We start from the raw sequence: 26,978 nt of genomic DNA on the forward strand, positions 1-26,978 counted from the left end.
GACTCCACTTTGAAAGAGTCCGTGATACATCTCAGAAAAAGCCAGGAATGGAGCTGTGGCTCACGTGGTAGAAAGCTAGCCTTGAGCAAAAGAAACTCGGGGACAGCACCCAGGTTCTGAGTTCAAGCCTCAGGACTGGCACACACACACACACACAAAGCTCTTGTGCTTATAGACCCAGAGAGAAAACAGCATAGGGCTGAGACAGAAGAAAACCCAACACTGAGTTAAAGGTGTATCTCAGTGATGGCATATTTTCCTAGCTCTGCAAAATAATGATGATGATCATCATCACATACCAGGAGCCAGGCCTTTGCTTTATGCCAAGCACCTCTACCAGTCCCTCTCACTCACTCCTAACAGATGACAAGATGGGGGTTCAGGAGGCACAGAGAGTATCTGGCCCAGAGTCACCAGCTTGCTCCCAACCTCCCTACTATATTCTATACCTCGATACTGAACCTCAAGAAATATGATTAGAACCTTTATCCACATTAAAAATGCCCCCGGGGCCAGAGCGAATCACAACTACCGTTGGTACCAACAAAAACACAAACAGGCACCAACTAGATATGAGATAGAATTTTTAAGGAAACAGCAATGTCATACAGTTCTTAATGTTTCAAGCACTTAACTCTTTTTTTTTTTATATCAGTCCCCACAAGTTCCTCCCTTCCTCGTTCTGAGGTAGAATGAGGCCCAGCAGGGTAAGGACTCTGCTCCCAAGGGGCTGAACTTGGTCCTGAAGGATGTGGATTCTAGAATCCAAGCCATGAGCACTGCCTGAGCTCCTACGTTGCCATGTCCACTCTCCCTTGCCTCTCAGGGACAGAGTCTGCAGAGGGAGGGATATGCTGCATCACGTGGCTGTTCACAGCACCCTTGTGTAAACGGGACACCACGACCCCAGGGCCCTCATAAACATGGAGAGAGACACACCGAGGTCTTCCTCACACGCCTCCCTCCAGGCAGGACTGGCATTCATTCTAGAGAAAAGACAGAAACGCCACACCAAGGCTTCTATAGGTAGGCAGATCTTAAAATTGAAGAAAAATAAAAGCTGTTGCTGTTATTATTTTCACAGACACATTTTTATTCTCTGCTTCTCTACTTACTGCGGTTTTATGGTTGGATGATAAACACAGATTTTTTTTTATCACAGTCACATTAACATTTCTCATATCAGGTCAGAAAGACAGTGCGCAGCTTCCTGAATAACTTTATTGAACAACTCTGGCCTAAGGTTTGCTGATGAACAATGACTGGGGCTTGCTCTAGGCATGTGCAGAGCACATGGCAGTCAGAGGATTTGTCTCATACCTGCATTAGATTTCAGATCACCCAACAAAGGAGTAAACAGACACTCCGAGAGGGTAAGAGACTTCACCAAGGTCACAAAGAATAAAAAGCAGAATTTCTGGGACAGACATCCAGATCTCAGCTAGTGTTGGTGACTCACACCTGTAATCTCAGTTGCCCTGTGAGCTGAGATCTGAGCATCACAATTCAAAGCCAGCCCAGGCAGAAAAGTCAACAAGACTCATATCTTCAATTAAACAGCAAAAAGCTGGTAGTAGAGGTGGCTCAGCCTTGAGCAGCAAAAGCCAAGTAAGAGCATAAGGCCCTGAGCTCAAGTCCCAGTATTGACACGCTTGAGCTGAAGAGCTGAGGGACAGTGCCCAGACCCAGAGTTCAGGCCCCACAAAAAAAAAAAAAAAAAAAAAAAAAAGGAAAAGAAAAAGAAAGGAAGGAAAGCCAGCAGAACAAGCTGGAAATTATCAGAATTTGGCCCTGGAAGTTTCTTTAAGAATCTAAGTCTGAGGGAAAGACTGGGAAAGTGTAAAGGAAGGGGTGACAATGTCCAAAAAGAAATGTACTCTTTACCTGACTGACATGTAACTATAACCTCTCTGTATATCACCTTTATAATAATAATAAAGTTGTTTAAAGAATCTGGGTCCTATCAAGATGTACTGTATACATAAATTGACATACTGAATTGAAACTCTTTAAAAATAACTATTTTAAAATAGCTTTTAAAAATTAATTTTAAAAAAAGTTTGTTTTTTAAATAGTCAGGGCCTTAAAGAACCATCCAAGGTACCAGCTTGGAGGGCCAGCCAAAGAAAGCAACTCACCAAGTTCCACCACTAGAGTGTTAGCTCACAACCAGAACCCAGGGCCACCATGATCCAGGTCCCCACATTCAACCGCATTTGAAAAATCATTTGCCCAACTGCCACAGCGATGGAAAAACAATGAAGCCACAGGATTTCTTTCCTTTGCAAGTCCAGGCCGAACACAAAAGATACGTGTTACAGTCTTTGACCTTGAGGAGTTTACAGTCTAGCTAGAAAAGCTGGCATATACACACAGTAATGTAGAATTCATAACAAAACAACAGTATGGGTCGTCGCTGTATCATGGATTTAAAGGAGATAGAGACTGGAAGATTTCCTCAAGGAGGGAGGGAGACGGGAAAGTGGACTCTGAGGCTTAAATAAGAGTCCAAACAACAGAAAGGAGAAATATGAACAAGAGTTCAAGTTTCAACTTATAATGGGGGTTTTGTGGGAGATGAGGCCTAATTGCAGGTGAAGATTAGGCTTGCGGGGACTGGCTGCCATCAGAGGCCAGGCCAGGGCTTTGGGTTGTAGGCCTATTAGAACCACAGGTTCTAATTGACCCTCATTAAAGCAGAGCGCCTGGATATCTCTGAGCTCTTCACAGAATTACTAGTGACTGATCACTCCTCCCCCCACAACAAGGTGAGTGTCAGAAAGCCTCAGCCATTGCTCTGTCTCAGGAGAAAACCACAATGACAAGCACGTGTGCCCTTGAACCCAATCAGTCTTCAAGTCAAACAGGATCCACCTTTCCAAATCATCAGTGAACAGTTATCTGCCCTTTGCCACCTTTTTCTTCCTCCTGTCTTCTCCCTCTGTCTTCTGTAACCTGGTGCTAGCGGACAAGCACAGGTATCACTGCAGGCCACAAAATATGGAGCAAAACCAAGCGTGGAGGAAGTTCTGGGACTATGTGTCTCTCTTGCACAGAACTTTAGAGGTCAGAGGCTGAGCATGGAGAGCAGTATCCTGGCTAAGTGGTGGGGGATGGCAACATCACTTGAAGATTCTCCCTGTGTGGTTACCTCCCATTCTCCTGGGCCTGTGGGAAGGAAAGGGAAGGGATGGAAAGCAGTCTCTCCATCCATACCACAGATCCACATGGCCCAGCAGGGAATCTGGGCTGGGGCCAGATCAGCAGTCACAGCTCCCATGAGGCCTGTGGTCAGCATGCAATGTGGACGAGACAGGATCCTAGGGTGAGCACCACGTCTGGTGGTAACCCCCAATGATGCTCTCCTTGCCGTCTTGAATTCCTGAGGTCTCCCCATGGTTCAGTCTTCAAGGAAGATGAGGCTTTGTCCCTGGGTCACCTGGTCAGCAGGGGGCAGCACCCTGTGCCCAGGATGTGGGCTTCTATGAGTTGGCAGGGACATGGAACCCTTGGAGAGTCTGTGTGTCGTGTCCCCATGTTCTGGGGAAGCTGGGAGGTCACAAGGAGCCGTGTGTAGTAGCCACCAAACACTGCCAGCAGCTGCCGGGCCATTTCCTGGAGGAGGCAGGAAGCAGAGTGAGGACCACGGGGACCTTAAGGGCAGGAGAGCTGAGGCACCAGAGGAAGGCCAAGCCACCATGGTGGTGATGGTGACACAGCAATGCCTGGCACCTACTCCCATTTGTCACTGTAATTTATGCTCAATTTCTCTATTATGTATGTTTTCACTAAAATGAAAAAAAAAGAGAAGGTAAGGAAGAAAGGGGGTTTTAAAAATTGGGTTTAACGTATGCTCTTTACCTACTAAAGCACCCCACGTGGGTCTATGGCTGGGAAAACAAGGAAAAAGCTTCTATTGCTCATGAGGGGTCACAGATTTTCACAACACTTTGTCCACTCTCCATATAAAAGACACACTTGTGCCTGACATGGAGGCTGCTCACATCTGCAGAGTTATGAGTTAAGAGCAGACTTCCAAAACAAGAAGGCCAGGAGGAAATTCCAGCCCATCCATTCTGTGCTATCCCTGAGTGGGGCCCTCCACCGGCTGAGCTCATAGCTCCACCCACGTCAGAAAGAATGGGAGCTTTGGCTGGACTGTGGAGCACACAGACAGGAAGCCGTTAGTCCAGTGCTAAATGCTTACCAAATATCATCAAGAAATGTCAATAAATGGCTCAAGAAATGTCATGAATATTACCACCATTACTATTAAATCTGTCCAAACTCAACATGTCTTTTAGCACTGGTTTTTGTTTTAAGCTGTTCTTTGGGCTAGCAAACATCAAAACTTTCAAATAATATCACTAACTTAGATGGCTTAGATTAAATAATATCACTAGCTTAGATGGCTTCTCACTTAGTCCAAAATCAATAGGATGAAGAGCATCTTTGTGCAACTATTTAAAGATAATAAAAATAAAATAAAAGCTGAACACTGGTGGCTCACACCCATAATCCTAGCTACTCAGGAGACTGAGATCTAAGGATCTAGGTTTGAAGCCAGCCTGGAAAGGAAAGTCCATGAGACTCTTAACCACCCGAAAACCAGAAGTGATGCTGTGGCTCAAAGTGGTAGAGTACTAGCCTTGAGCAAAAGAACTCAAGGACAGCACCCAGGCCCTGAGTTCAAGCCCATGATCACCCAAAAATAAATACATTAGTTAATTAAAAGAAAAGGAAGTAAAGAACTATAGTAAGACAAATGGCTTCCTAAGAATCAGCAGGGCTGGCTTCTCCCTTGGTTTTGCCAAATTCTTGCTCTCTGAGCTGGGGCATGTCAGTTGACCTCTTAGTCATCAAACAAGACAAAGTAATCCGAGCATCCTCAGAGGGCATGTTAAAGAATTTTATGCAGGATAAAAGTCCGTAAAGCTGTAAGAAGTCACTCTAACTCTCTGTCTTTCACAGCTATCAGCAGCCAGCTGAAATAGGTTGGTCTAGTCTCCGCTGAGACCTGGGCCATGACTCTATGTTCCCTAGTTGAATTATAAGGACAGCTACTTTTAAAACATGCACATACACGCTTGATATTCAGGACAGGAAATTGTATTACTAGGGGCCTGAATGAATTTGAAAAAATAATTTTAAAGACCCATATTTAATATGCTTTTGCACATAAATTCAGATATGCATGTCACTATAAAGTACACGGCCTGATCCATCTTTTTCTGCTATATATATATATATATATATATATATATATATATATATATTCATTGGGAGGGAAGTGAAGAGATTTAATGTGGTTCAGCACTAGGCTTGAGCTTGGTGCCTCTTGCTCATGCTTGGCTTGCTTACTCAGCTAAGTGCTTTACCACTTGAGCTACTCCTCCAGCCTGGCTTTTTGTTGGTTAACTGTAGATGGAGTCTCTCAGACTTTTATGCCCAGGTTGACTTAGAATCATAGTCTTCCAGGTCTCAGCTTCCCAAGTAGCTAGGCTAATAGGCGTGAGCCACCAGTGCCCAGTTTATGAATAGATTTTTTTTTTGTCAGTCATGGGGCTTGAACTCAGGGCCTGAGTGCTCTCCCTGAGCTTTTTCACTAAAGGCTAGCATTCTATCACTTTTAGCTACAGCTCCCTTTCTGGTTTTCTGGTAGTTAATTGGAGATAAAGTCTCATGGACTTTCCTGCTCAGGCTGGCATCAAACTATATGATCCTCAGATCTCAGCCTCCTAAGTAGCTAGGATTACAGGCATGAGCTATGAATATATTTTTAATGACCAATTATTCATCAATATTGGTGAGACACACTACATCAACAGGTAACCACCCTCCAATGTAACCATCCAAAACAGACAGCCAACCCAGCACTTAAGAGGCTGATGCAAAAAGAACTGTGGGTTCAAAGCTAGCCGGGGCTACTTAATAAGACCATGTCTCAAAAAGAAAAAAAGGCAAGATATTTTAAAATGCAACAACAAAAATCCCAATAAATACAAACGGAGTCCCTTAAGTTAACTGTTAAATTGTTAAGGTAAGGCAAGCCTGGTAGCATACACCAGTAATCCCAACACTTGGGAGACAGAGGCTGGAGGATGACCAGTTCAAGAACAGCCTGAGCTATACAGTAAGAAAAATCAAAGCATTATGTTACTGTAACCCTTCTGTAAATCACTTTTATAATAACAATTAAAAATTTTAATCAAAGCAAAGAAAGTATTTTAGTAAACAGAAAAAGTGAAAGACATATTTGTTCTGGATGGTCTCTAGGAAACTGAAGAAACCATGCCACCCTCCCTCCCCCCCCACCCCCCCACCCCCGCCCCAAGAACCAAGAACCTAAAGCTGTCCCCGGACAAAGTCTACACAGGTGCCCTCCACGGAGCAGCAGCCTGATGGCCGTGCACTGATTACCTCCGGCTCAGCATCAGGGACGAGCTGGTGGAGCTGGGTCTGTATGAGTGGTCTCTCCTGAGGATCAGGGCCGCTGGTTAGGAGAGGGGTATCTTCAACATCCTCAGGCCTCTCCACCGTGGGGCTCACCCTCGTCTCTATGACAACACACAACTGGCTCAATCTGCTTCTCAGCGAGGACTGTAGAGGAAAGGAAGGAGGCTGGAGTGTGTCTGAAGTCAGGAGGGATCTGGACAGCAGAGGTGGATCCAGGTGTAGAGCCAGAGAATGACCTCAGAGAACATGAGCTGACTGACACACTAGTGAGACCACCTCTCTTCTACACACACACACACACACACACACACACACACACACACACACACACACACACACACACACACACACACACACACACACACACACACACACACACACACACACACACACACACACACACACACACACCAGAAAATGGTTCCTGACAGCACCTGCAGCCTGAGCTGACTGACACACTAGTGAGACCACCTCTCCTCTACACACACACACACACACACACACACACACACACCAGAAAATGGTTCCTGACAGCACCTGCAGCCTGAGGTAGGGTCTCTATCACTACATTGCAGATAGATACACTGGAATTTGGGTCCTCGCCCAAAGCCACACTGCAGATAACGAGCCAGAATCAGAGTGAGACTACAACCCTGACTCTAAAACTGACTGCAGGATGTCCACAGCAAAGAGCAGGCTAACTCCTAGAGAAGGACCTGGGACTCAAAGCCCTGGGCATCACCAGTGCTATGACCATGACCACAGTCAGGGAACAGCTCCCAGAGCATATTTCCTCCTTGGCAGAAGCAGCAAGATCTCCTGTTTTCTAAACAAATGGTAGAAAGACCCTTTGAACAAGTGACACTGCCTAAATACAGGAGACCTTTGGACCCGCTAGTTTATTATTAACAGAATTCTCAATGCGAAGAGATCCAGGCTTACCATGGGAAATGTGGAAGATTTGCTGCATTGAAAAGCAAATATTTCCACATGGTTATACTGTCTTCCAGTAATTTTCTTCTTCCTGGTCATGCGGCTTGAATGATGAGCCTGGGCACTGTCCCTGAGCTTGTGTGCGCAAGGCTAGTGCTCTACCACTTGAGCTACAACTCCACTTCTAGTTTGGTGATTGTTTTGTTTTGCCTTGTTGGGGGCAGGGGCTGTAGTTACTTGGAAATAAGACTTTCATGGATTTTTCTGCCTGGGCTGGCTTCAAACCATGGTTCTCAGATCTCAGCCTCCTGAGTAGATAGGATTATACATGCATGAGCCACCTGCACCTGGCAAGTTTTTTTTTTCCTCAGACATTTTTCCCAATACTGAGATCATGCCATCTATACAATTTGGCATCCATTTATTTCATTATTTTCTTTAGGTAGTTGTACAAAGGAGTTGTTAAGAATACATCTTGATCCATGTCACCCCTTTCAACATTCTCACCCACTCCTTCCCTTTCATTTCTTAATTTTGTTAAGATATACATTGGATTCTTATCTTCTCTTCATTCATCTACCCCTTTCCTCTTGACCCTACCACATCTTTCAAGTACTCACTTCCTGGTGTTTTATTTTGCTGAACTTTGATTTTTACCTTTTGAAAGAATTACAGTTTGAGATCTCCTTTGAAACTACTGTAGCTCAGTCAAAACATCTGTATACACTTGAGTCTGCAAGCTAAATATCGCTTCCACATATAAGAAAAAACATGGATCCCTTGTCTCACTGGACCTGACTTACTTCACTTAACACAATTTTCTTCCAAGGCTTTCCATTTCACTTTTTCCAATGGATGAGTAAAATTCTATTGTGTGTATATTTAGGATATCTTACCTCTTGGCTCATCTTCATTTCCTGAACGTGGTCAGACAAAAACTGCACACAATTCTCCAGGTCAAAGTAGACAAACCAAAGCTGAGGAAGGAAGCAGCCAGAACCACGGTGGCTCAGCACCTGCCCAACCAAGAACTCCCAGCCCTGAGTCTGCCCTCCGCCCACTGTTCTTCCCAAAGTCCCCCTTTGGAGGATTACTTGATGTGTCCTGCTGGTAGAAAAGTTCGTGTTTTTCCTTTTATTTGCTCTGCTACCAATTGTGCATACTAGCCAAGGGTTTAACCCCTGAGCGCCCACCTCCCAGCCCTCTCCCCATCAAAATGGCTTTGTGTGAAAATTCAGAAAATATTCAACCTTGATAAGAAAAAAAAAAAAAAAACCAAGTGAGTAGGAGAGCCAGGCATCAGTGGCTCACACCTGTAATTCTAGCTACTCAGGAGGCTGAGGCATGAGGTTCATGGTTTTGAGGACAGCCAAGGCAAACAAGTTTGTAAGACTCTATCTCCAATGAACTGGCAAAATGCCAAGCTGGAAGTGTGGCTTCTGTGGTAGAGCCCAAGTTGAACAAGAACATTAGCCCTGAGTTCAAGGCCCAGTACTGGCACAAGAAAAAGAAAAAAAGAGGAAGTGGTGCTGTGGCTCAAGCAGTAGAGTGCTCGCCTTGAGCTGAAGGGTACAGAGACAGCGCCCAAGCCCAGAGTTCAAGCCCCACGACCGACAAAAAAGAAAAAAGGCCAAGACCCCCATCTCTTACAAGTGATTGAGACTCTCAATAGACTGTAAACCTTCCCAGACAGCATGTCTCGCCTCCAAGGGCACCTTTCTACTGGCATCCCAAACACAGCGGTGAGTGGAGAGCCCTTCGAAGCTGGTAACTACCACACAGGGCCACATCCAAGGGCATCAGCTTGGGTGGTCCAGGGCCTCACCTCCCTGGGCTGCCACATCAACAGTCCCCAGAGGCCAGGCTGAAACCCCTGGGGTTCCCATCTTGTGACACATTATGTGACTACACATCACAATCCAATGGTACAGTCTGGTGCCATCCCACATCCACAGGCCTGTGATCTCCCATTGGACAGGGGACCCCGCAGGCTGCTTAAAGGGCCACCCATGACCTTCAGGAGCAGAGCCCCTGACACACAGTGTAGGCTGGGAGCACATCAGGCCACCCGCCTTCAAAGCAGACACCCCAGAAGGACAGAGTACCTGGATCACACTCTGGCACCCCTCCACGGCATCTGTCACCCCCAGCAGCACCCGGTACCCTAGGAGGCCTCCATTAGCCGCCGTCAACCGCAGATCCGTATTCGTGTTGGCCTGTGGGACAAATGACAGGCCCGTGTTGGCTGAGGACTGCCGGGACTGGTCTTCCTCTGCCACACGGCAGTCCTCACCCCAGATTCCATTTCCTCCCTTGTAAAGTGGAATTGTTGTTGGAATGGTAAAGTGAACAGCATTCGATGGCCTGCGTTGAAGGCTGGCTCTGCGAGCTGCTGCTTCACAGTGTGGCCTGGACAGGCTCCGGCTCTTCCCTGGTCTTGCTGTCTTCAGCTGAGAATGGAGCGTATCTCTGCCACCCAGGAACAGGGGAGGGCCTGCTGAGATAGGGTGCAGTGGGGACAGGGTATACATTTGTGGGAGACGGGACTGACGGAGAGAGCAGCCACAGTGTGTAATCTTCATCTCTGCCCTCTCAGGCCTCTAGTCCCCAGCTCAGTGCCTGGCCCTCCAAAAGGGCTGCTTCCTTCCGCTGCCACCCACACCAAGGAGACAGGGGAGGGAACAGACCCAAAGCAAGTGCTGAGTGAAGAAGGACCTGAGGAAGCCAGGCACCCAGCGCTCAGACCTGTAATCCTAGCTACTCAGGAGGCTGCAAACCCTGGCAGGAAAGTCCATGAGGCTCTTAACTCCAACTAACCACCAGAAAACTGAATTGGAGCTGTGGCTCAAAGTGGTAGAGCAACAGCCATGAGCACAAAAGTTCAAGGACAGCATCTAGGCCCTGAGTTCAAGCCCCATGACCCCCCCCCAAAAAAAAACAGGAAAATGTGAGGCTCTCACAGATGCTGTGACATAGAAGGTCCTGATAGAGTGACATCAATCAGGAAGAGGGATCTGCCAGGCCCTGAGTGGTAAGAAATCCAAAGGGCTAGAGATTCATGAGCCAAGACCTGAGGAAAACTGTATGTCCACAGGCCACTTGATCAGCCTCTCTGAGCTATTCTTCAATAAGAAGAACAATTGATATTTACTGAGCTTTTATTTCACACGAATTACTGGATGCATTCAATTGCTCAATTCTCACAATAATCCTATGATAGCACTATAGTCATTTTATAGATTAAGGAGACTAAGGTCCTGAGAGGTGACACCATTAATTTACCCCAAGCTGAAGAGCTCACTAACAGGAGCAGTATTCTGTCTCTTTACTAAGCCATCAGGTACTAAGCACAGGGCCCGCAGCAGGTGAGCAGAAGGCAGTGGTGATGTTGGAGGGATTTTCAGAGCCAATAATGCTTGGACAGGGGCCTCTGTGCACCGGGGCCTCCACCATGCATCTACGAGCAGGGGGCAGGTCTTGCTCACCTCTGGGACCTGAGCCTAGCAGGTCACTGGCACTCCTGGGGGCTGCCCACATACAGCTGCAGAAAGCAAACGGGAGCAAGGGAGGCAGAGCCCCGGGCAGCCATCTCCTCAAACAACACAAATTACATCTGCATTTGCCAGGTGCCCGACTTCCTGCTCCTGAAGTCACCTTTGCATTACTTTTCTCTCCCCAAGAGAAATTTCTGGCTCAATTTATTTTTTATAGGCCAAGCATAGGAGCTGTGAAATCTTCCACAGAGCCCCAGGGCAGCATTACCTTATCAGCCTGGTGGCAAAGCCCAACAAAGATCCTTTCAGAACAATTAAACCATGAAATTCTATTTATCCTTGGAACTCAAGCAGAAAAAAAAAAATGGAACTCATGCCCCAAACCCTGCCTTCCTTTCCCAACACACTCTGAATTAGGCAGGAGCTGAGCGTTCACCGAGGATGTCAGAGCCCAGCACTCTGCAGGGCAGACAACCAGGAATGTCAAAGCATCATGTGCTAGGCAAGGAAATGTTCTGAGTCGCCCGCTCCATTCCCTCACAGCCCATGAAAATGATCTCAGCTGACCACAGCATGTACTAAAGTGGATGTGAAGCAGAAGAGGAGGACAAAGACTTGGCTGCATGTGGCTGGCTTTAAGGAAGGGGCTGCAAGCCAAGGAATGCAGGCAGCCTCAAGCAGCTGAAGAGGCCAAGAAGTAGACTCCCATCAGAGCCTCCAGGGGGTCCCAGTACCTTGATATAAGCAGGGGCCACATTGGACTCCAGACTACAGGACTGCAAGATCATAAATGTATACTATTTGAAGATACCAAGTTTATGGTACTTTATCACTGAGGTCCCAAATTCCTATAGAGAAGGTAACTGGAAACATGGTTTGGAATTTGAACCTCCAATTCTTATGTTTAGCATCAAAGCCTAGGGGGTTGCTCCTAGAACCTATGGGGGTCTAGGGTCCTCCATCTGTAAACTGATGGAGCAGCCTCTAGTCACAATGTCAATGGGACATGTAATACGTTAACACTAATTTAGCAAGCACCCTACTCTGCACGCAGCAAATTATAAGCACTGAAAACATAATGCCATCAATGAGCCTTACAGAAAGCTGGGAGGATTTGTCTCCCTCGCTGAATCAGAGGGTTCAGCTCTCACCTGACTCTGCCACTGATACTGGGATCCAAGGCAAGTTACCTCAATTCTGAAACCACCCACTCTCTGCTGCAAAGGTCGCAGTTGGGGGTAGAGGCATGGCTGACCACAGAGTACAGACTAGATGCCCATCACAAGAGGAAATCAGGCAGATCACCTCATAGCCCTCCCTCTCAGGCCCTTGTGCTACAGGAAGGGAGGGGAGGCATATGAAAGGGTTCAGTTCAGCTGGTGTCAGTGGCTTATGCCTGTAATCCTAGCTACTTAAGAGGCTGAGATCTAAGGATCATGGTTGGAAGCCAGCCCAAGCAAAAAAGTTCATGAGACTCTTATCTCCAACTAACCACCAGAAACCCAGAAGTAGAGCTGTGGCTCAAAGTTCAAGAGTGCATCTGGTCGAACCACTACTAAATATCCCCATGTTGCTGATCACACGTATGGTGTATATGTGTATACCGTTATATGTTATAGACTCTGATAGACAATTTGCTCCAGGAAAGTTAGAATGAACTTGTGACTTTAAATGAGCATCATTATTCCACAATACTGTGAAATTTGGGAAATTATGTAATCACTTAATCACAAGTAAAAAAAAAAAAAAGAACCTCGGGGAAGGTAGGGAGAGAAGGGATGGTAGGGGGAAAACAATGGAGGGGGTAACAATGCCCAATAGGAAGTGTACTCATTACCTTGCTCATGTAACTGTAACCCTCTGTATAGTATCTTTACAATAAAAAAATTTTTAAAAAAAGTTCAAGAGTGCTAGCCTTGAGCAAAAAAGCTCAGGGACAGTGTCCAGGCCGAGTTCAACCCCACAACCCAAAAAAAAAAAAAAAAAGGCTCAGTTCACCAAAGTGTCCCCTGGAATGCTGGGATGTCTCAAGGCAGCTTGCTTCCAGAAAACCAATCTACAGAGCGGGGAGCCAGTGGTGGCACAAACCTGTACCTAGCTACTCAGGAGGCTGAGAGCTAAGGATTGAGGCTAGAAGCCAGCAGCTTTTCCAGCCATGGGCAGGAAAATCCATGACACTCTTATTTCCAATTAATCAGCAAAAAGCCAGAAGTAAAGATGTAGTTCAAGGGTTAGATCACCAGCCTTGAGCAAAAAAGCTAAGGGACAACACACAGGCTCTGAGCTGATGTTCTAGTATGCATGCGCGCGCGCGCACACACACACACACACACACTCTCTCTCTCTCTCTCTCTGTAGGGAAACACAAAGAACTCTCTTCTGTTCCCTAACCAGGAGACAAATGGCTTCACTCCACCAAGAGCTGCTGTCTCTTCATGAGCTGAAAGCAACAGAACCAAGCAAGTATGGCTCACAAATGTGAGAGGAAGTATTTATTTTGTTCCCTTCACAAATAGATTAAAGATGACCAGGCATGATAGTACAAGCCTGTAATCCCAGCACACTAGAAGCCCACAGAGGGTATCATAAGTTCTAAGCCAAGAAGGAGGAGGGAAAGAGGGTAAGAGAGAGAGGGAGGGGGGGAAAGAAAGGGGGAAAGAGGGAGGGAGGGAAGGAGGGAAGGAGGGAGGGAGGGAGGAAGGACGGAAGGAAGGAAGGAAGGAAGGCAGGTAGGCAGGCAAGCAGGCCGGCCAAAGAGGATTTAATTTTGTGTGATTTGATTTCTTTTAAGTCACTGGGCAGATAAGTCAGTGTGAATTTTCATGTTTGGGGAAGTTGTTTTTTTTTTTTTTAGCTTTCCGCAGTCCTGAGGGATTGAATTCAGGACCTCTCACATTAAAGGCAAGCATACGTCTGAGCTATACCAGGTTTACATATTGGTGGTGGTGGTGTTTTTATGTTTTGATTTTTTTTCAGTTTCTGAGATTGAGACTCAAAACTCACTGACACTTGCTTTTGCTCATTGGCTGGTGTGCTTCCACCTGAACCACGCTTCCAACCTGACATTTTGTTTCTGAAACAGTCTCTTGCTACCTTTGCCCAGGCTGGCCTGAAAGTCGTCACAATCCTCCTATGTTCCTCTCCTGTGTAGCTGAGATGATAGCAAAGTGCCACTGCACACAGCTTGGAGGAATTCTTTGAGGTGGAGGAGAGAAGACCTAGACTTGGGCTGGTCAGGCCTGCCCGACTCTCTGGAGGGAGCAAGGCAGGGGCTCCAGACATCTCACCTTCCTCTGATGCCTCTCAAAGATGAGCACGAGAGTCAGGGTCACACTCACGGCAGCCAGGGTTGCGAGCAGCACGCCCGCCCAGTGCTTGCCCAGAGCAAACAGCTGGCTGGTGGAGTAGATATTGGCCCACACCACCATGTAGAATACCTGAAGAAGCCAGGGAAAGTATGGTCAGGGAACAAGCTCTGCGCAACACTGCCCCTTGCAGACCTTCCTACCACTCCCACACCACAAACAGCTGCCAGGGCCAGAAAGAGACCGTCCCAACAACACTAGGCCCATAGAAATGGGCACATGTTCCTCATTTGTAAGTAAACACTGAGGGCAGGTTCCTAGTCATTCCTAACTCAACTTTTGGTTGGTGGTAGTGATCATGGGGCTTGAACTCAGGGTCTGGGCCTTGTCCCTGAGCTCTTTCTGTTCAAGGCTAGCCACAGCTCCACTTCCGGTTTTTGAGTGTTTAATTCCAAACCACAATCCTCAGATCTCAACTTCCTGAGTAGCTAGGAGGATTACAGGTGTGAGCCACCAGCTACTGACCCAACCCTTTTTATTCTGTCTTTCTCTTTTTTAATGTGCCAGGACTGGTGCTTGAACTCAGGTCCTCATGCTCTAACTTGTTTTCACTTACAGCTAGAGATAAGAATCTCATGAACTTTTCTGCCTGGTCTGGCCACCGGTGGCTCATGCCTGCAATCCTAGCTACTCAGAAAACTAATATGTGAGGATTGCAGTTCAGAGTCAATTCAGGCAGGAAAGTCTGTGAGACTCTTAGCTCCAATTAATAAATTTTAAAATAAGCCAGAAGTGGAGCTGCGGCTCAAGTGGTATAGAGCTAGCTTTGAGCACAGAAACTCAGGGACTATGCCCAGGCCTTTAGTTCAAACTCCAGGATGGGCACAAATAATAATAATAATGACCCAAACCCCTCATCTCTCTCCATCCATCCTCTAGTTAAACCTAAAGTTCATGTCTGTGTCCTGAAGACGTGCTCTTCTCTGTATACCCAAGCCCTGTATAAATCTCTTGTCTACTCTTTCCGCTACTCTTCTTGTATGTGGCACATTGGAGTGACCAGACTGGACCCTTTGGGCCTGGGATTTAGACCTCTGGTCAAAGTGAAAGTCATTACAAATGCACATGTAAATGTGTCCATGTATAAAGACAGCAAAAGGAATCTCACTGAAAACTGTTGATCAGCAGAGAGTTGAGGAATGAGGAAAGAGAGCAATGGAAGCAGTTATATTAGGATGTTCACAATACTTTTTGGCATTTTAGTAGACACTGAAAATAAAATGAATGACAGGAAAGTGAAACAGGCAAAGAGGGATGGGTATCAGTGGGGGCATGGGGGAAGGGAATATGATTCTTTTTTAAAAAAGAAAAAGAGGCTGGGCACAGTGGCTCCGGACTGTAACCCCAACTACTTGAGAGGTGGAGGTCCGGGGAAAGAGATTCAAGGGAGCCTGAGCATCAAATCCACAAGACTCTATCTCAATCAATGTCTGGGTGTGGTGGTGCGTGCCTGTCATATGAGGGACAAGAAGAAGCCCTGGCCAACCAGTCCAAAAAGAGAAGCTGGAGGCATGGCTCAAGTGGTAGAGCACCTACCTGACTACAAGTGTGAGGCCTTGAGTTCAAACCCCAGTAAAATGCATATAGGATGCAGATACAGGAGCCAGACTGTCATGTATGGATGTGCCCAAGCATGTAGACATATAGACAAGGGTGTGTATTGACATGGATGCCCACATACATACATAGAGTTGACCTTTCCCTATCCATCTATGACTCTTGGCCTAGGGCAAATGTGAATCCAGAGCCTGGAGGGCCTACAGACTCCCACCCTGAGCTCTGCCCATGGTAAACCCTACCTCCATCCTCCACATAGGAGCCTGACCAATGCCATCACTTACCTACTTCCTCCTATACCCAGTCCAGGGCTGTGTGGCTCTGCTTTTGCCTGGACAGCCAGGCCTCCACCCCAAGCCCCGTATCCACCCCAGAACACAAGGCTGCCCAGGACAGGGTGGGTGCTCACCACAGCAAAGGCCAGCCGCATGGGCCTGGAGTTGTAGATGAGGTAGCGCCTCACCTGGGGCTCCAGGAGCGCACTCTCAACCAGACTCCTGTACTGCTCGGCAGGGACCTACACGGCACAGAGGAAAAGACATGTATCACACACAGGACCCCCACGCCACCCACTCCCCGCCAACAAGCAGCCTGCTGCCAGACCATGCAGACATTCAGGACCATCCTTGAGGGAAAAACGAAGCCCTTAGGGCGCTGGGTAGAAGTCACCTTGGAGGTAGACAGCCTGAGGGCCAGGAGGGCAGCTGAAGAGCATCTGGAGGCTGAGATTCAGTGTCTTACAGCTGGCACAGGCGGGCCTCACGGTTAAGATACAGGCCTGGGGCAAACTGGCACTCCATTCAAATGCTGTGTGACCTAGAGTAAGCTATTCACCATCTCTGAGCCTCAGTTTCCTCTTCTGTACAATGAGGGTTATTTCCCTTGTAAGGCTGGAGTATGTATTAAATGAGCTAATACCTACACAGTGCTGGACACAATGCCAGTAGCAGGATAAGCCTAAAGAGCCCTACAAATACAGGCAAGAAAGCAGAACTGACCGGTTATATTTAGGAAATGTACTTAGGAACATGATTAGCACTGTTCACCAGTAAGAAAAACAAATCTGAGCCAGGTGTGTGTCAGTGGCTCACACCTGTAAGCCTATATCTACTCAGGAAGCTGAGATCTGAGGATCTGCCTGGCCCAGGCAGGAAAGTCCATGAGACTATCTCCAATTAGCCACCAGAAAACCAGAAGTGGTACTATAGCTCAAAATGGTAGAGTGATAGCCTTGAGCAAGGCCCTGAGTTCAAGCCATACATCCAACAACAACAACAAAAATAAGACAAATTCATCAAAAAGACATGTGTCGGTGCCCAGATGGGGAAAACAGGGCTTGTCAGTGATTGTGTTGGAAGTGTTCCTTCAATTGTGACAATATATTTCTCTGTAATAAAAAAATATTTTTGTGTGTCTTCTGGAGGCCATGGGGCTTCAACTCAGGGCATGGGTGCTGTCCCTGAGCTCTTTTGCTCAAGGCTGGTACTCTGCCACTTATGAGGCACAGCACCACTTCCAGTTTTCTGGTGCTTAATTGGAGATAAAGAGTCTCATGGCCTTTCTTGCTGGGCCAGCTTTGATCCTCAGATCTCAGCCTCCTGAGTAGCTATGTTTATAGCACCCATCCAGAGTGGGGAGGTTTTTTTATTGGGGGAGGGGAGTGTTTTGGGGGGTTTTTGTTCTTTTTTTTTTTTGGGTCCGGTCGTGGGGCCTGAACTCTGGGCCTGGGCGCTGTCCCTCAGCTCTTCAGCTCAAGGCTAGTGCTCTACCTCTTGAGCCACAGCACCACTTCCGGCTTTTTTCTTTTTGCTTATGTGGTGCTGAGGAATTGAACTCAGGGCCTCAGGCATGCAAGGCAAGCGCTCTACCACTGAGCCACCTTCCCAGTCCCTTTTTTTGTGCTTTTAAGACAGGGTCTTGCTATGTAGCACTATGGCTTCAAGCTCAGGATCTTCCTGTCTCTATTCCTGAATGCTAGGATTACAGGTCACAATTTAGGGGCTTTTCTTGTGTTTTCTTCTGCTTTGTTGTGCTAATTCTGGGGCCTGAACTCACTGCTTTGAGCTCTCCTTTGGCTTCCTCCCAACCCCCAATTCTGGTGCTCTACCACTTCAACCACACACCTCTAGTCCAGCTTTGATGCAGGTTAACTGGAGATAATCTCCCCAGACTTTTCTGCCCGGCTGGTTTTGAATTGTGATCCTCTAGATCTCAGCCACCTGGTAACTAGGATAACAGGTGTGAGTCCCTGTTACAGAATTCAATGTTAAAGTGGTAAACTATAAAAATCTTCAGGGCAAATTAAGCACTGCGTTCTCCATCATGGTGAATGGCCCCCCTGGCTAGCTCAAGGAAAACCTAATCATGCAAGGGCTCAGGAAATTTAAAAAACAAAGAACACTTAGAGATCCTTGCACTGACAAGAGATGAACCTTACTGAGCATTTACTACATGTCAGAGATAGTGCACGTGTCCCTCAAGCATTATTTCACTGAACCCTAACCAGAGACCCATGCAGCAGGTATTACCATCACCCTCATCTGCAGTGAGGAAACTGAAGTTGAGAGAGGTGAAGTGCCTCCCCCGGGCCCAGGAGGCAGAGCTGGATCTGAGCAGGGACTCTGCCACGCCTGCAGGCACTGTTTCATGAGGAAGCAGAGTGTTCCTGGGACCTTCCCCTTACTGATGCAGTTTCCATCTCCTCCCCCGCCCCCACCCTGCCCCCAGCACAATCCTACTACTAACCTTCAAGACCCTACATCAGGCCTGCTCCTCCGTGACACCTGCACAGCCATCTCCACCTGGAGCATGTTTATCATTCGCTGCCTCCAGTGTCTATTTAGCTGCTGCTGTCCTGACTTTTTCAATACCTGTCCACCTCTAGCGGGCTCTGTGGGCATCCTGAGCCCCTGACCTGTTTGCCTCTGTGCTGCTTATCTAGCAAAGGGACCGTCACACAGTGGGTACCCCACGGGGAAGATTAGGCAGTGCTCATCTTCCCCAGGGGCCTGTCCCAGCTGGCACAGGGTGAGAGTTTAGTAGCTGCATTGTAAAGGATGGATGATTGACTTGATGGATGGGTAGATGGTTGACTTGATGGCTGGGTGGATGGGTGAATGGACAGACAGAGGGGAAAATGGACTCCGGACAGTCAGCACGCACCTGAATGCCCCAGGCCTGCAGCTGCTCCTCTGCGGCCCCCAGATCCAAGGAGATGGGTGCACAGGAATTGTTGATTCGGAGCACTGTAAGGACCTGGCCATTGTGAAGCTCTGGAAGCAGAGGGGTCCCAGACAAGCTCAATGCACAACCTGCAGCCTGCCAAAAACGACTTCAGAAGCTGAGCCAGCCACTCACACCTGCAATGCTAGCTACTCAGGATGCTGGGACCCAGGATGAAAGCTAGTCTGGGAAAAGTCCCTGAGATTCTTGTCTCCAATTAACCACCAGAAATAAAGGTGAGAAGTGGAGGTATGGCTCAAGTTAAAAGGCTTAAGGTGGGGGGGAACCCTAAAAAACAGTACCCAGGTCCTAAGTTCAAGCCCTACCATCAGCACTAAATAAATCATAAAAGGATAAAAATAACAAGAGGGGCTGGGAAGGTGGCTCAGTGGTAGAGCACTTGCCTTGCATGCATGAGGCCCAGGGTTCAATTCCTCAGCACCACATAAGCAAAAAAGAAAAAAGCCGGAAGTGGTGCTGTGGCTCAAGTAGTAGAGCACTAGCCTTGAGCTGAAGAGCTGAGGGACAGCACCCAGGCCCAGAGTTCAGGCCTCACGACGAGACCCAAAAACAAAACAAAACAAAACAAAAATAACAAGATATGCTGAACAATATACAAGTAAGGAAAACTAGACAGAAAGATAAAGTGAACAAAAACAGGTTCCGAGGACCGAGTACAGTGGTACAGGCCTGTAACCTGAGCCAGGCATGTAAAAGGTACAGGTTAAGAGGATCACTGTCTGATGCCAGCCCGGAAGGGGGTAAAAATGCACAAGACAGTGCTGGGGGAAAAAAAAAAAAAAGCAACTTCCCACAGAGGAGTAAGAACTGGCTTGGGAGAGTATTTGGTAAGCTAAGTCCAAAGCTCAAAAGTCAGCACTGCCAGTAAGTAAATAAATACGGAGGTTCTGCATATGGAGCCTTTACCAGAGCCCCAAGAGGTGGATGTGGTCCCCTGGTGATGGAGACAGGGCCGGAAGTATGGGCAGACAGGGAGGTGGGCCTCAGACTGTCCCCTCCACTCCACAGAAAGGACAGTGTGAAATTCTCCCCAGGACCTGGGCCTTCCCCAGCCTGGTTCTCGGCAGTGTTTACCCAAGTGACAGACTTTTTACCCTGTCTTGCTTTGCCTTTCTAGTGTTTCTGGACTCCTGGCAACATCCTCTGTCTCTTCTGCTGCTTCCAATGAGAAGAGCAAAGCCCTTCCCTTAGACATGCTTGTTTTTACACTTAGGCTAAGGAAAGCTACCAAAGAAAAGAAGGTGCATGCGTGTTCATGTGTGCAGGATGGCGCACGTGCCTACACAGGAGCAAGAACCAGCTTGCCAAAACGCAGAAGAGCAATGTCTTTAAAGTCCACAAGAAAGACTTCATTCCATTCTGTGCTACTGCTATAAATATAAATGTCTAAATCGCTTTCCTAACCAAAGTTGTAATATTTTTTTCAGGCAGTCAAATCCTGTTTCAAATCCTGTAAATAACCAGGATATTGATTGCCATGTCTCCCCTCCCACACACATACATAATTCAGAGGGCTGGGTCCCCTTGCTACATGCAGCCTTGCATTGCACACAACACTCGTGAAGTATCGATTGTAGATAGGCTGTGTATAGACACTGCAGACACAGGACTGCTCTCCCCGAGCTTAATTCTAAGGGGGAGGCTGAATGTTTATCCCACAGGTAATTATTCCAGACTCAGGCAAGTACTGCAGAGAGAAATGAGAAGGTATCAGAGGGTCTTGACAGGCTGAGCCATTAGAAGATTCCTCAAGGAAGGGATATTTCAGCTGAGTTCTGAAGATGGGTGCAAATTAAGCAAGTTAGAAGCATAACAGGCAGAAGGAACAGCATGTACAAAGGCCCTGAGGTAGAAAGAACAGCATGTCAAAAACAAAAACAAACAAACAAAAAACAGAACAAGGAGAGCAAGAGCCATTATGGCAGCCGGTGCAAGATGATGAATGACAGATCTTCATGCAAGCCCAGAGGGAGACAACGAAGCAGAAAAGTGACATGGCTGGATGTATTTGTAAAAACAACAACAACAACAAAACCTCTCTGGGTGACACATAGACAGAGGATGAACAAGAGGAGAAACTACTTAGGAAGCAGAAGTCAGCGGAAAGAAGAAGGTACAAATGACAGCAAGGGGCCTGGAAATGAATTTCAGAGTCACCCCTCCCCCTTATCTAAGGGCCCCATCACTCACTCATGCAGTAAGGCCAGCACAGCACAGGGGAGGCTGGGGACATGACGGGGAGAAGGCAGCAACCTTACCTTGCCCCCATGGGGGAGGGCTCCCCCTGGGAAGGGTGCTCCAGCCAGAGGAGGAGGCGGGCAGAGGGCTGGCTGCCCCTCCAGGGTCCATCTGCGGCTCACAGGCCATGGCAGGGAGCCAGCTGGCTTTAGTTCCCCTTCCCAGAGCTGCGGTTCATTCTGGAGCAGCTGACTCGGCTTCAGGGGCCTTCAAAACATAGCACAAAAAGGAACTTCAGGGCTGGGCCTGAGCAGGCTGGGCTTCCCGGAGTCTCAGAGGCCCAGATGAACAGAGATTGGGAAGAACTACCGCAAGTCTTCATGCTAACTTTGGTCTTTCTGATGGTGGTGAGGGAGAGAAAGGAGGAACTAAAATTTCCCCAGGCCTCAACTAAGAACTTCCTTGTGTCTGGGGCCTAGTCCACCCCTGCCCTCTCAGGAGCATCCCAGACCAAAGGCATCCCAGCCAACCAGGCAAGATTCCGATGACACACTTACACAGGTTCCCAAACAGCTTCCCACTAGACACTGCGACACACACAGGATAAAAAGCAAATACAGAAAACAAACACTGACAACCACAAAGACAAAAAACAGCCAGCTATCTAGTGAACTGGGAATTCCTAACAGAGATTTGTAGTCCAGAACCCCCAGGTTCACCAAAGGTGCAAGGCCTCAGTGCCTCTGAACATATAAAATAGTACTTATTGAAATGAATTCCAAGAAATAGAAACAAGTTGTTTGCTCGTTTGTTTCTGCTGTCAGTGGTGAAGATGGCATGATCTGTTTTTGCTTTCTGATGTGTTTTGTTCTTTTCTTTTTGGTTTTTGGGTGGTTGTTTTTTGTCTTGTTCTTTTATCTGTCTTTAGGGGACAAGGGGGACACAGAAATGGGGAGACAAAGGGTGAATAAATGCAGCAGTGGTACTCACTAGACACTATGTTGAAAATGAATTATCTGCTGGGAATGTGGCTTAGTGGTAGAGTGCTTGCCTAGTATGCAAGAAGTCCTGGGTTTGATTCCTCAGTACCACATAAACAGAAAAAGGCAGAAGTGGCTCTGTAGCTTAAGTGGCAGAGCACTAGCCTTGATCAAGAGAAGCTCAGGGACAGTGCCCAGGCCCTGAGTTCGAGCCCCAGGACTGGCAAAACAAAAAAAGAAAGAAAGAAAAGAAAATGAACTATACTAATTGTGGGTGGAGATGAGAGGGAAAAACTGGGAGACAGTGAAGGAAGGGGTGACATTGCCCAAAAAGAAGTGTACTCTTTACCTGACTTATGCAACTGCAACCGCTATGAACATCACCTCTATAATAACAATATTTTTTTTAAAACAGAATACTCAGGTTCAGACTAAGCAAGGTAAATACCAGCCCCCGGCCCTCCCCCACTGGCACACTTTGAGTGGTTTCATCTCAGAGTTCCAGTGGTCCTAATCAAAGAACCTTCCCCCACAGCGGCCCAGCAAGGAATCAATGGATGGACAGCTCCAGTAAAGGGCACATACCATGAAATATTAGCTCTTAAAAAAATACTCATGGTGCTGAGCCACAGATTTAGTTCTGAGCTGCCAGGTGGCCAAAGCAAACATGGAAACACTATCAGGTAAACAGCTCTACCTAAGTAGAAAAGGAAAAGATGGTGACATTTCACTCCAAAAGATCTTTAAGATGCTCCCAGCAGCCTCCAGGGCCTCACTGAGGGGCCTGGTGGGCATCAGCCCTTGGCCACTTTTCAGTAGCAAAAGCAGAAGTGCATTCAGTGGAGACTTCCTCGGTGAAACACAGCATCCCCAGACTGTCTGTTCCAGCTACAACCAGCAACTCTGCCATGTCATGGATCCACCTAGGAACTCGAGACCATCCTCTGCCAGGGAAAATTATGCCGGAGTCCCTGGGGATGACACATCAGCTCTTGCCAAATTTCTGAGTGAGAAGTCAACTGGAAGCTTCTTCGTTACCATGGCCAGTCACATCAGCAAAGACATGAAATGTACAGCGGCCACACACCTGCAGCACTCCAGGCAGGAACACACTGTTACTATCAGGACCTGGTGGTTCACATCTGCAATCCTAGCTACTCAGGAGGCTGAAATCTGAGGACCGCCATTCCAAGCCACACTGGACAAGGATGTCTACGAGACTCTTATCAAGTGGAGCTGTTGCTCAAGTTAATAGAGCACCAGCCTTGAGCCAAAAAATCTAAGGGACAATGTCCAGGCCCCAAGTTCAAGAACTAAAACCAGCACCCCACAGTGCTCCCCCTCCCTGCAAAAAACAAAACAAAAACCTCCATGGGTCTGATCCTTACTAGTGCATCACTATCTACTTCTCTCAAGACTTCAACCAAGACCAGCCACACAATCTGGAAAGTACATTGCAAAGTGAAAAATGTGAGAGCCTTCATACAGAAATGATGGAGACTTCCAAGAGGATCATAGGAGAGCTCACAGGCCTTTCCAAGTGAAGGGGCTTGAGGGACCATGCAAGCTATCTGAGAGAAGCTGGTTCTGATTTCAAGCTCCAGAAAGATTCCCTGGGAGCTCTCTTTCCCAAACAAGAATATATCAAAGATGAGGGTTTTTTTTTTCCTAATCCTGGGGCTTGAACTCAGGGCCTAGGCACTGTCCCTAAGCTTTTTCACTCAAGGCTAGGGATCTACTACTTGAGCCCACAGCTCTACTTCTTGGCTTTTTGCTGGCTAATTGGAGAAATGAGTCTCACGGATATTTCTGCCCAGGCTGGCTTTGAACTATGATCATCATACCTCAGTCTCCTGAGTAGCTAGGATTAGAGGCATAAGCCATCAACACCCAGCTTAAAGATGAGCTTTTAATTAGCAATGACCACACACATGCCCTGAAGCAGGGCCTAAAGTCAGAAAGCAGCTAAATGTTATGAAAAGACCCAAGACTTTGAAGCCAGAAAGGATGGACTTGAATCTCTGTTCAGCCCCTCCCTGCTCTAGGACCACTGCTGCCAAAAGCACCAGCCTGTGCCTCACTGCTCCAGTCTATAAAATGGGAGTGGGGAAAGCTACCTGGCCCAGCTGCTGCAGGACAGAAAATGGAAGCAGACATGAAGACAGTGCTCTGTGTTCGCCAACCAGGCCCCTTCTCTGCATGTTTTGTTCTAGTTCACAGGGGAGAAAAGTGAGGGTTACTCATGCAAGATGGCTTGCCCAAAGCTGGCCACTTGGAGTATCTGAAGAACGACAGTATTCCGGCTCAGAGTTTGAGCCTACCAATTCCATGCCCTTTCACACTTCTGGACCCTGGTCTGGCTGTCTCCAAACATCTTGAAATTGCTTTTAAAAAGAGCAAATCAGAAGAGTTCACTTCCTGGACATGATCTAAAAACAAATGACAGTCAGCCTGAGATGCTCAGCAAGGTCTCCTCCTCCCCTAATCCAAGGCTGGGCCCCCAGCAGCACTGCACAAATGACAAGCATAGACCAGCCAGTCTTAGGTCTTTCTTCCTTCTTACCACGGGCCTACAAGAGGCATGAAAGCAACAAAAACAGACACAAGGATGTGCCCCGCACTATACAACCACTTTAGGCCTTGTCTACTTCCTGGGATGGCTTTTGCTAGGCTCCTGAGGCAGTCATGCCTGTTCTAGAGTGACAGAATAGCCAGGAGGACCCCGATTAAGAAGGACCCACCACCAGGGGGACTTGCGGAGAGGCCTTGCTGGCCTGGAAGGTCGACATGAGTTGTAAAATCCCAGTGAGGCAGAAATCACAACAGCCTTGTTGGCCCTATCTGTTGGCCACAGGTCCCAACCAGCAGACTACATGCCTTCACCTCTGGTTCTTCGTGTGATGGCTAGGAGTTACCTCTCCCGTCTACCAGTGCCTGCCTGTGTGGCCTGGAGCAAGCTGCTGGACTTCTCTCTGCCTGTTTCCTTAAGTGAGGTAGAGGTCATGATTGTGGAGTTGGGCCATCCTGGGATTGAGTGTTCACAAATGTAAATCACCCAGAACAGCACCAGAGACAGAACAAAAAAATCAATCTTCAGGGGCCTGATTACAAAAGTTAGGGTAAAATCTTAAGTCTTGGCCCAGCCCTCCTACTGGGAATCTCCACGTGATGAAAAGACAAAGGCAGAACAATTACCCAACAAGGAAGACCAAGTAAAGCACCTGGGGACTGGGGAAGGGTCCCTGGAGAAGGGGCCTCTTTAGCTTGGCCAAAGTGGAGGTGAAAGAGGCCGCAGGCCGCTAGGACCTGAGCACTGCCACTGATGCCCTCCCATGCCCCATGCGGAGGCTGCAGAGGCCAGGACCCAGGGTGGGCAGGGCACTACCCACCCCTGTGCCCCTGCCCCAAGGGTCACTTGGCTCCGGTCCCAGGCACCGGGAAAGGCTGGCACCTGGGTGGAAGCGGGAGCCTGGAGAGTGCCCCCCAGCCCCTGCTGAGCCGGGCCTCTGAGCCACCTTTGAGACCCCGACATTTTACAGGACCTTGGGCTGCTCTGCCCGGCACAGCTCACTTCCCCAGAAATCTGTGACCAGGGTGCCCAGCCTCTCCCCCGCCACCAAGTGTCTGCCTAAGACTCCTATCACAGGGAGAGGGAAACTTTGTTTTCCTCCAGAAGGTTCCCTGTGGGTTGTCTCAGTGGAAATAATCTCTCTCCCCTCTCGGGAGGGAGGGTCGGGGGACAGAAGGCAGGGGAAGGGAAGGGAGCACGGGGACAGGACACACAGCAAGTCCCCGCTCCCCATTTCGCAAATGGGGAGATGAAGGCCCGGAAGAGAGAGTGAACCTACTACCCGGGGTCGGGGAGCCATTCCCAGAGGTCCTTCAAGGCCGGGGCACCGTACCTGGCCTGAACCCCGTCTCTGCCCTCTGGTCTGGTCCAGGCCCACCGCCGGGGGGGGGGAGGGGGTGTGTGGCGGAAGAGGAGTTGTTCGAGATCTCCTTCACCCCCAAATCAGCCCGACCCGGAGGATGGCGCCGTGCGCAGCTCCCAAACGCAGCCCCCGGGGTACGGGGTTGGGGCGGGAGAGGGGGCGGGCACTGGCGGGCAGCGCGAACGCAGGCCCGGGAGGCCCCGCCGTGCCCGCGCCGCGCGTTCCCGCCGCCGACCGAGGGCGTGCACTCACCACCGCCCGGGCACGCGGAAGGTCGGAGGGGGGCGCAGCGTCCCTCCGCGCAGCCTCCGGGAGCCTGGGTGATCGAGGCCCGCCCATCCTGCCCCGCCCCGCCCCGCGGGCGGAGCCGCCCGCTGGGAGCGGTTTCATCATCAGCTCCACGAGCAAGCGAGGTCCCGCCCTGAAGCCAGGCCCCGCGAGACACAGTCACCAGTCAGCGGGAGTCGCCGGGCGGGACCCCGAGTTCCCGGGGATTTGTGTTCAGTGAGAAGCTGCGCTGGGTGTTCGGGCCCCCCTCCCCCCCTCCGCTCCCAGATACCCCGCCTGGCTTCGGGTGGTCTGCACTGGATTTTACTGAACCCCTCTGCTGGGGGGAGGGGGGGGTGCGCCAGTGATCACGGCTGCACCGTGCCCCCCCCCGTCACTGACGGGAGACAGTATATATATATATATATATAATTTATACCACACCTGTGAAGATGGGGGGAAGGGATGCAAAGACAGCCAGCTCTACTGTGGCCGCCCGGTATCCATCAGCGCAGCTCTCCACTCTGCTTCATCTACTCGTAAGGGGTTCATAGACTTCCACATCCCAGAGAA

At 48.5% G+C, this 26,978-nt stretch overlaps 1 protein-coding gene across 4 annotated transcripts; it reads right to left on the reverse strand.

Annotated features, from left to right (window-relative positions):
- Nucleotides 1-1,709: 1,709 nt before the first annotated feature.
- LOC105996110 (chromosome unknown open reading frame, human C9orf91) lies at nucleotides 1,710-26,426 on the reverse strand. Of its 4 annotated transcripts, none has more exons than XM_013030089.1 (9): nucleotides 26,391-26,426; nucleotides 21,307-21,493; nucleotides 18,968-19,077; nucleotides 16,215-16,322; nucleotides 14,171-14,320; nucleotides 9,495-9,605; nucleotides 8,286-8,366; nucleotides 6,421-6,600; nucleotides 1,710-3,615 (listed from the first exon to the last, which is right to left on the reverse strand). In XM_013030089.1, exons 2-9 carry the CDS (start codon nucleotides 21,413-21,415, stop codon nucleotides 3,436-3,438), a joined length of 1,029 nt encoding a protein of 342 aa, XP_012885543.1. In that variant the 5' UTR covers nucleotides 21,416-21,493; nucleotides 26,391-26,426; the 3' UTR covers nucleotides 1,710-3,435. The 4 variants fall into 4 exon arrangements, with proteins under 4 accessions (XP_012885543.1, XP_012885542.1, XP_012885544.1 ...); XM_013030088.1 differs by lacking the exon at nucleotides 26,391-26,426 and adding an exon at nucleotides 26,109-26,219; XM_013030090.1 differs by lacking the exon at nucleotides 26,391-26,426 and adding an exon at nucleotides 22,556-22,594.
- Between the last annotated feature and the right edge of the window lie 552 nt (nucleotides 26,427-26,978).

The sequence above is a fragment of the Dipodomys ordii genome, unplaced genomic scaffold (assembly GCF_000151885.1).
Source record: "Dipodomys ordii isolate 6190 unplaced genomic scaffold, Dord_2.0 Scaffold127, whole genome shotgun sequence".
In the NCBI taxonomy this organism is placed as follows: Eukaryota; Metazoa; Chordata; class Mammalia; order Rodentia; family Heteromyidae; genus Dipodomys; species Dipodomys ordii.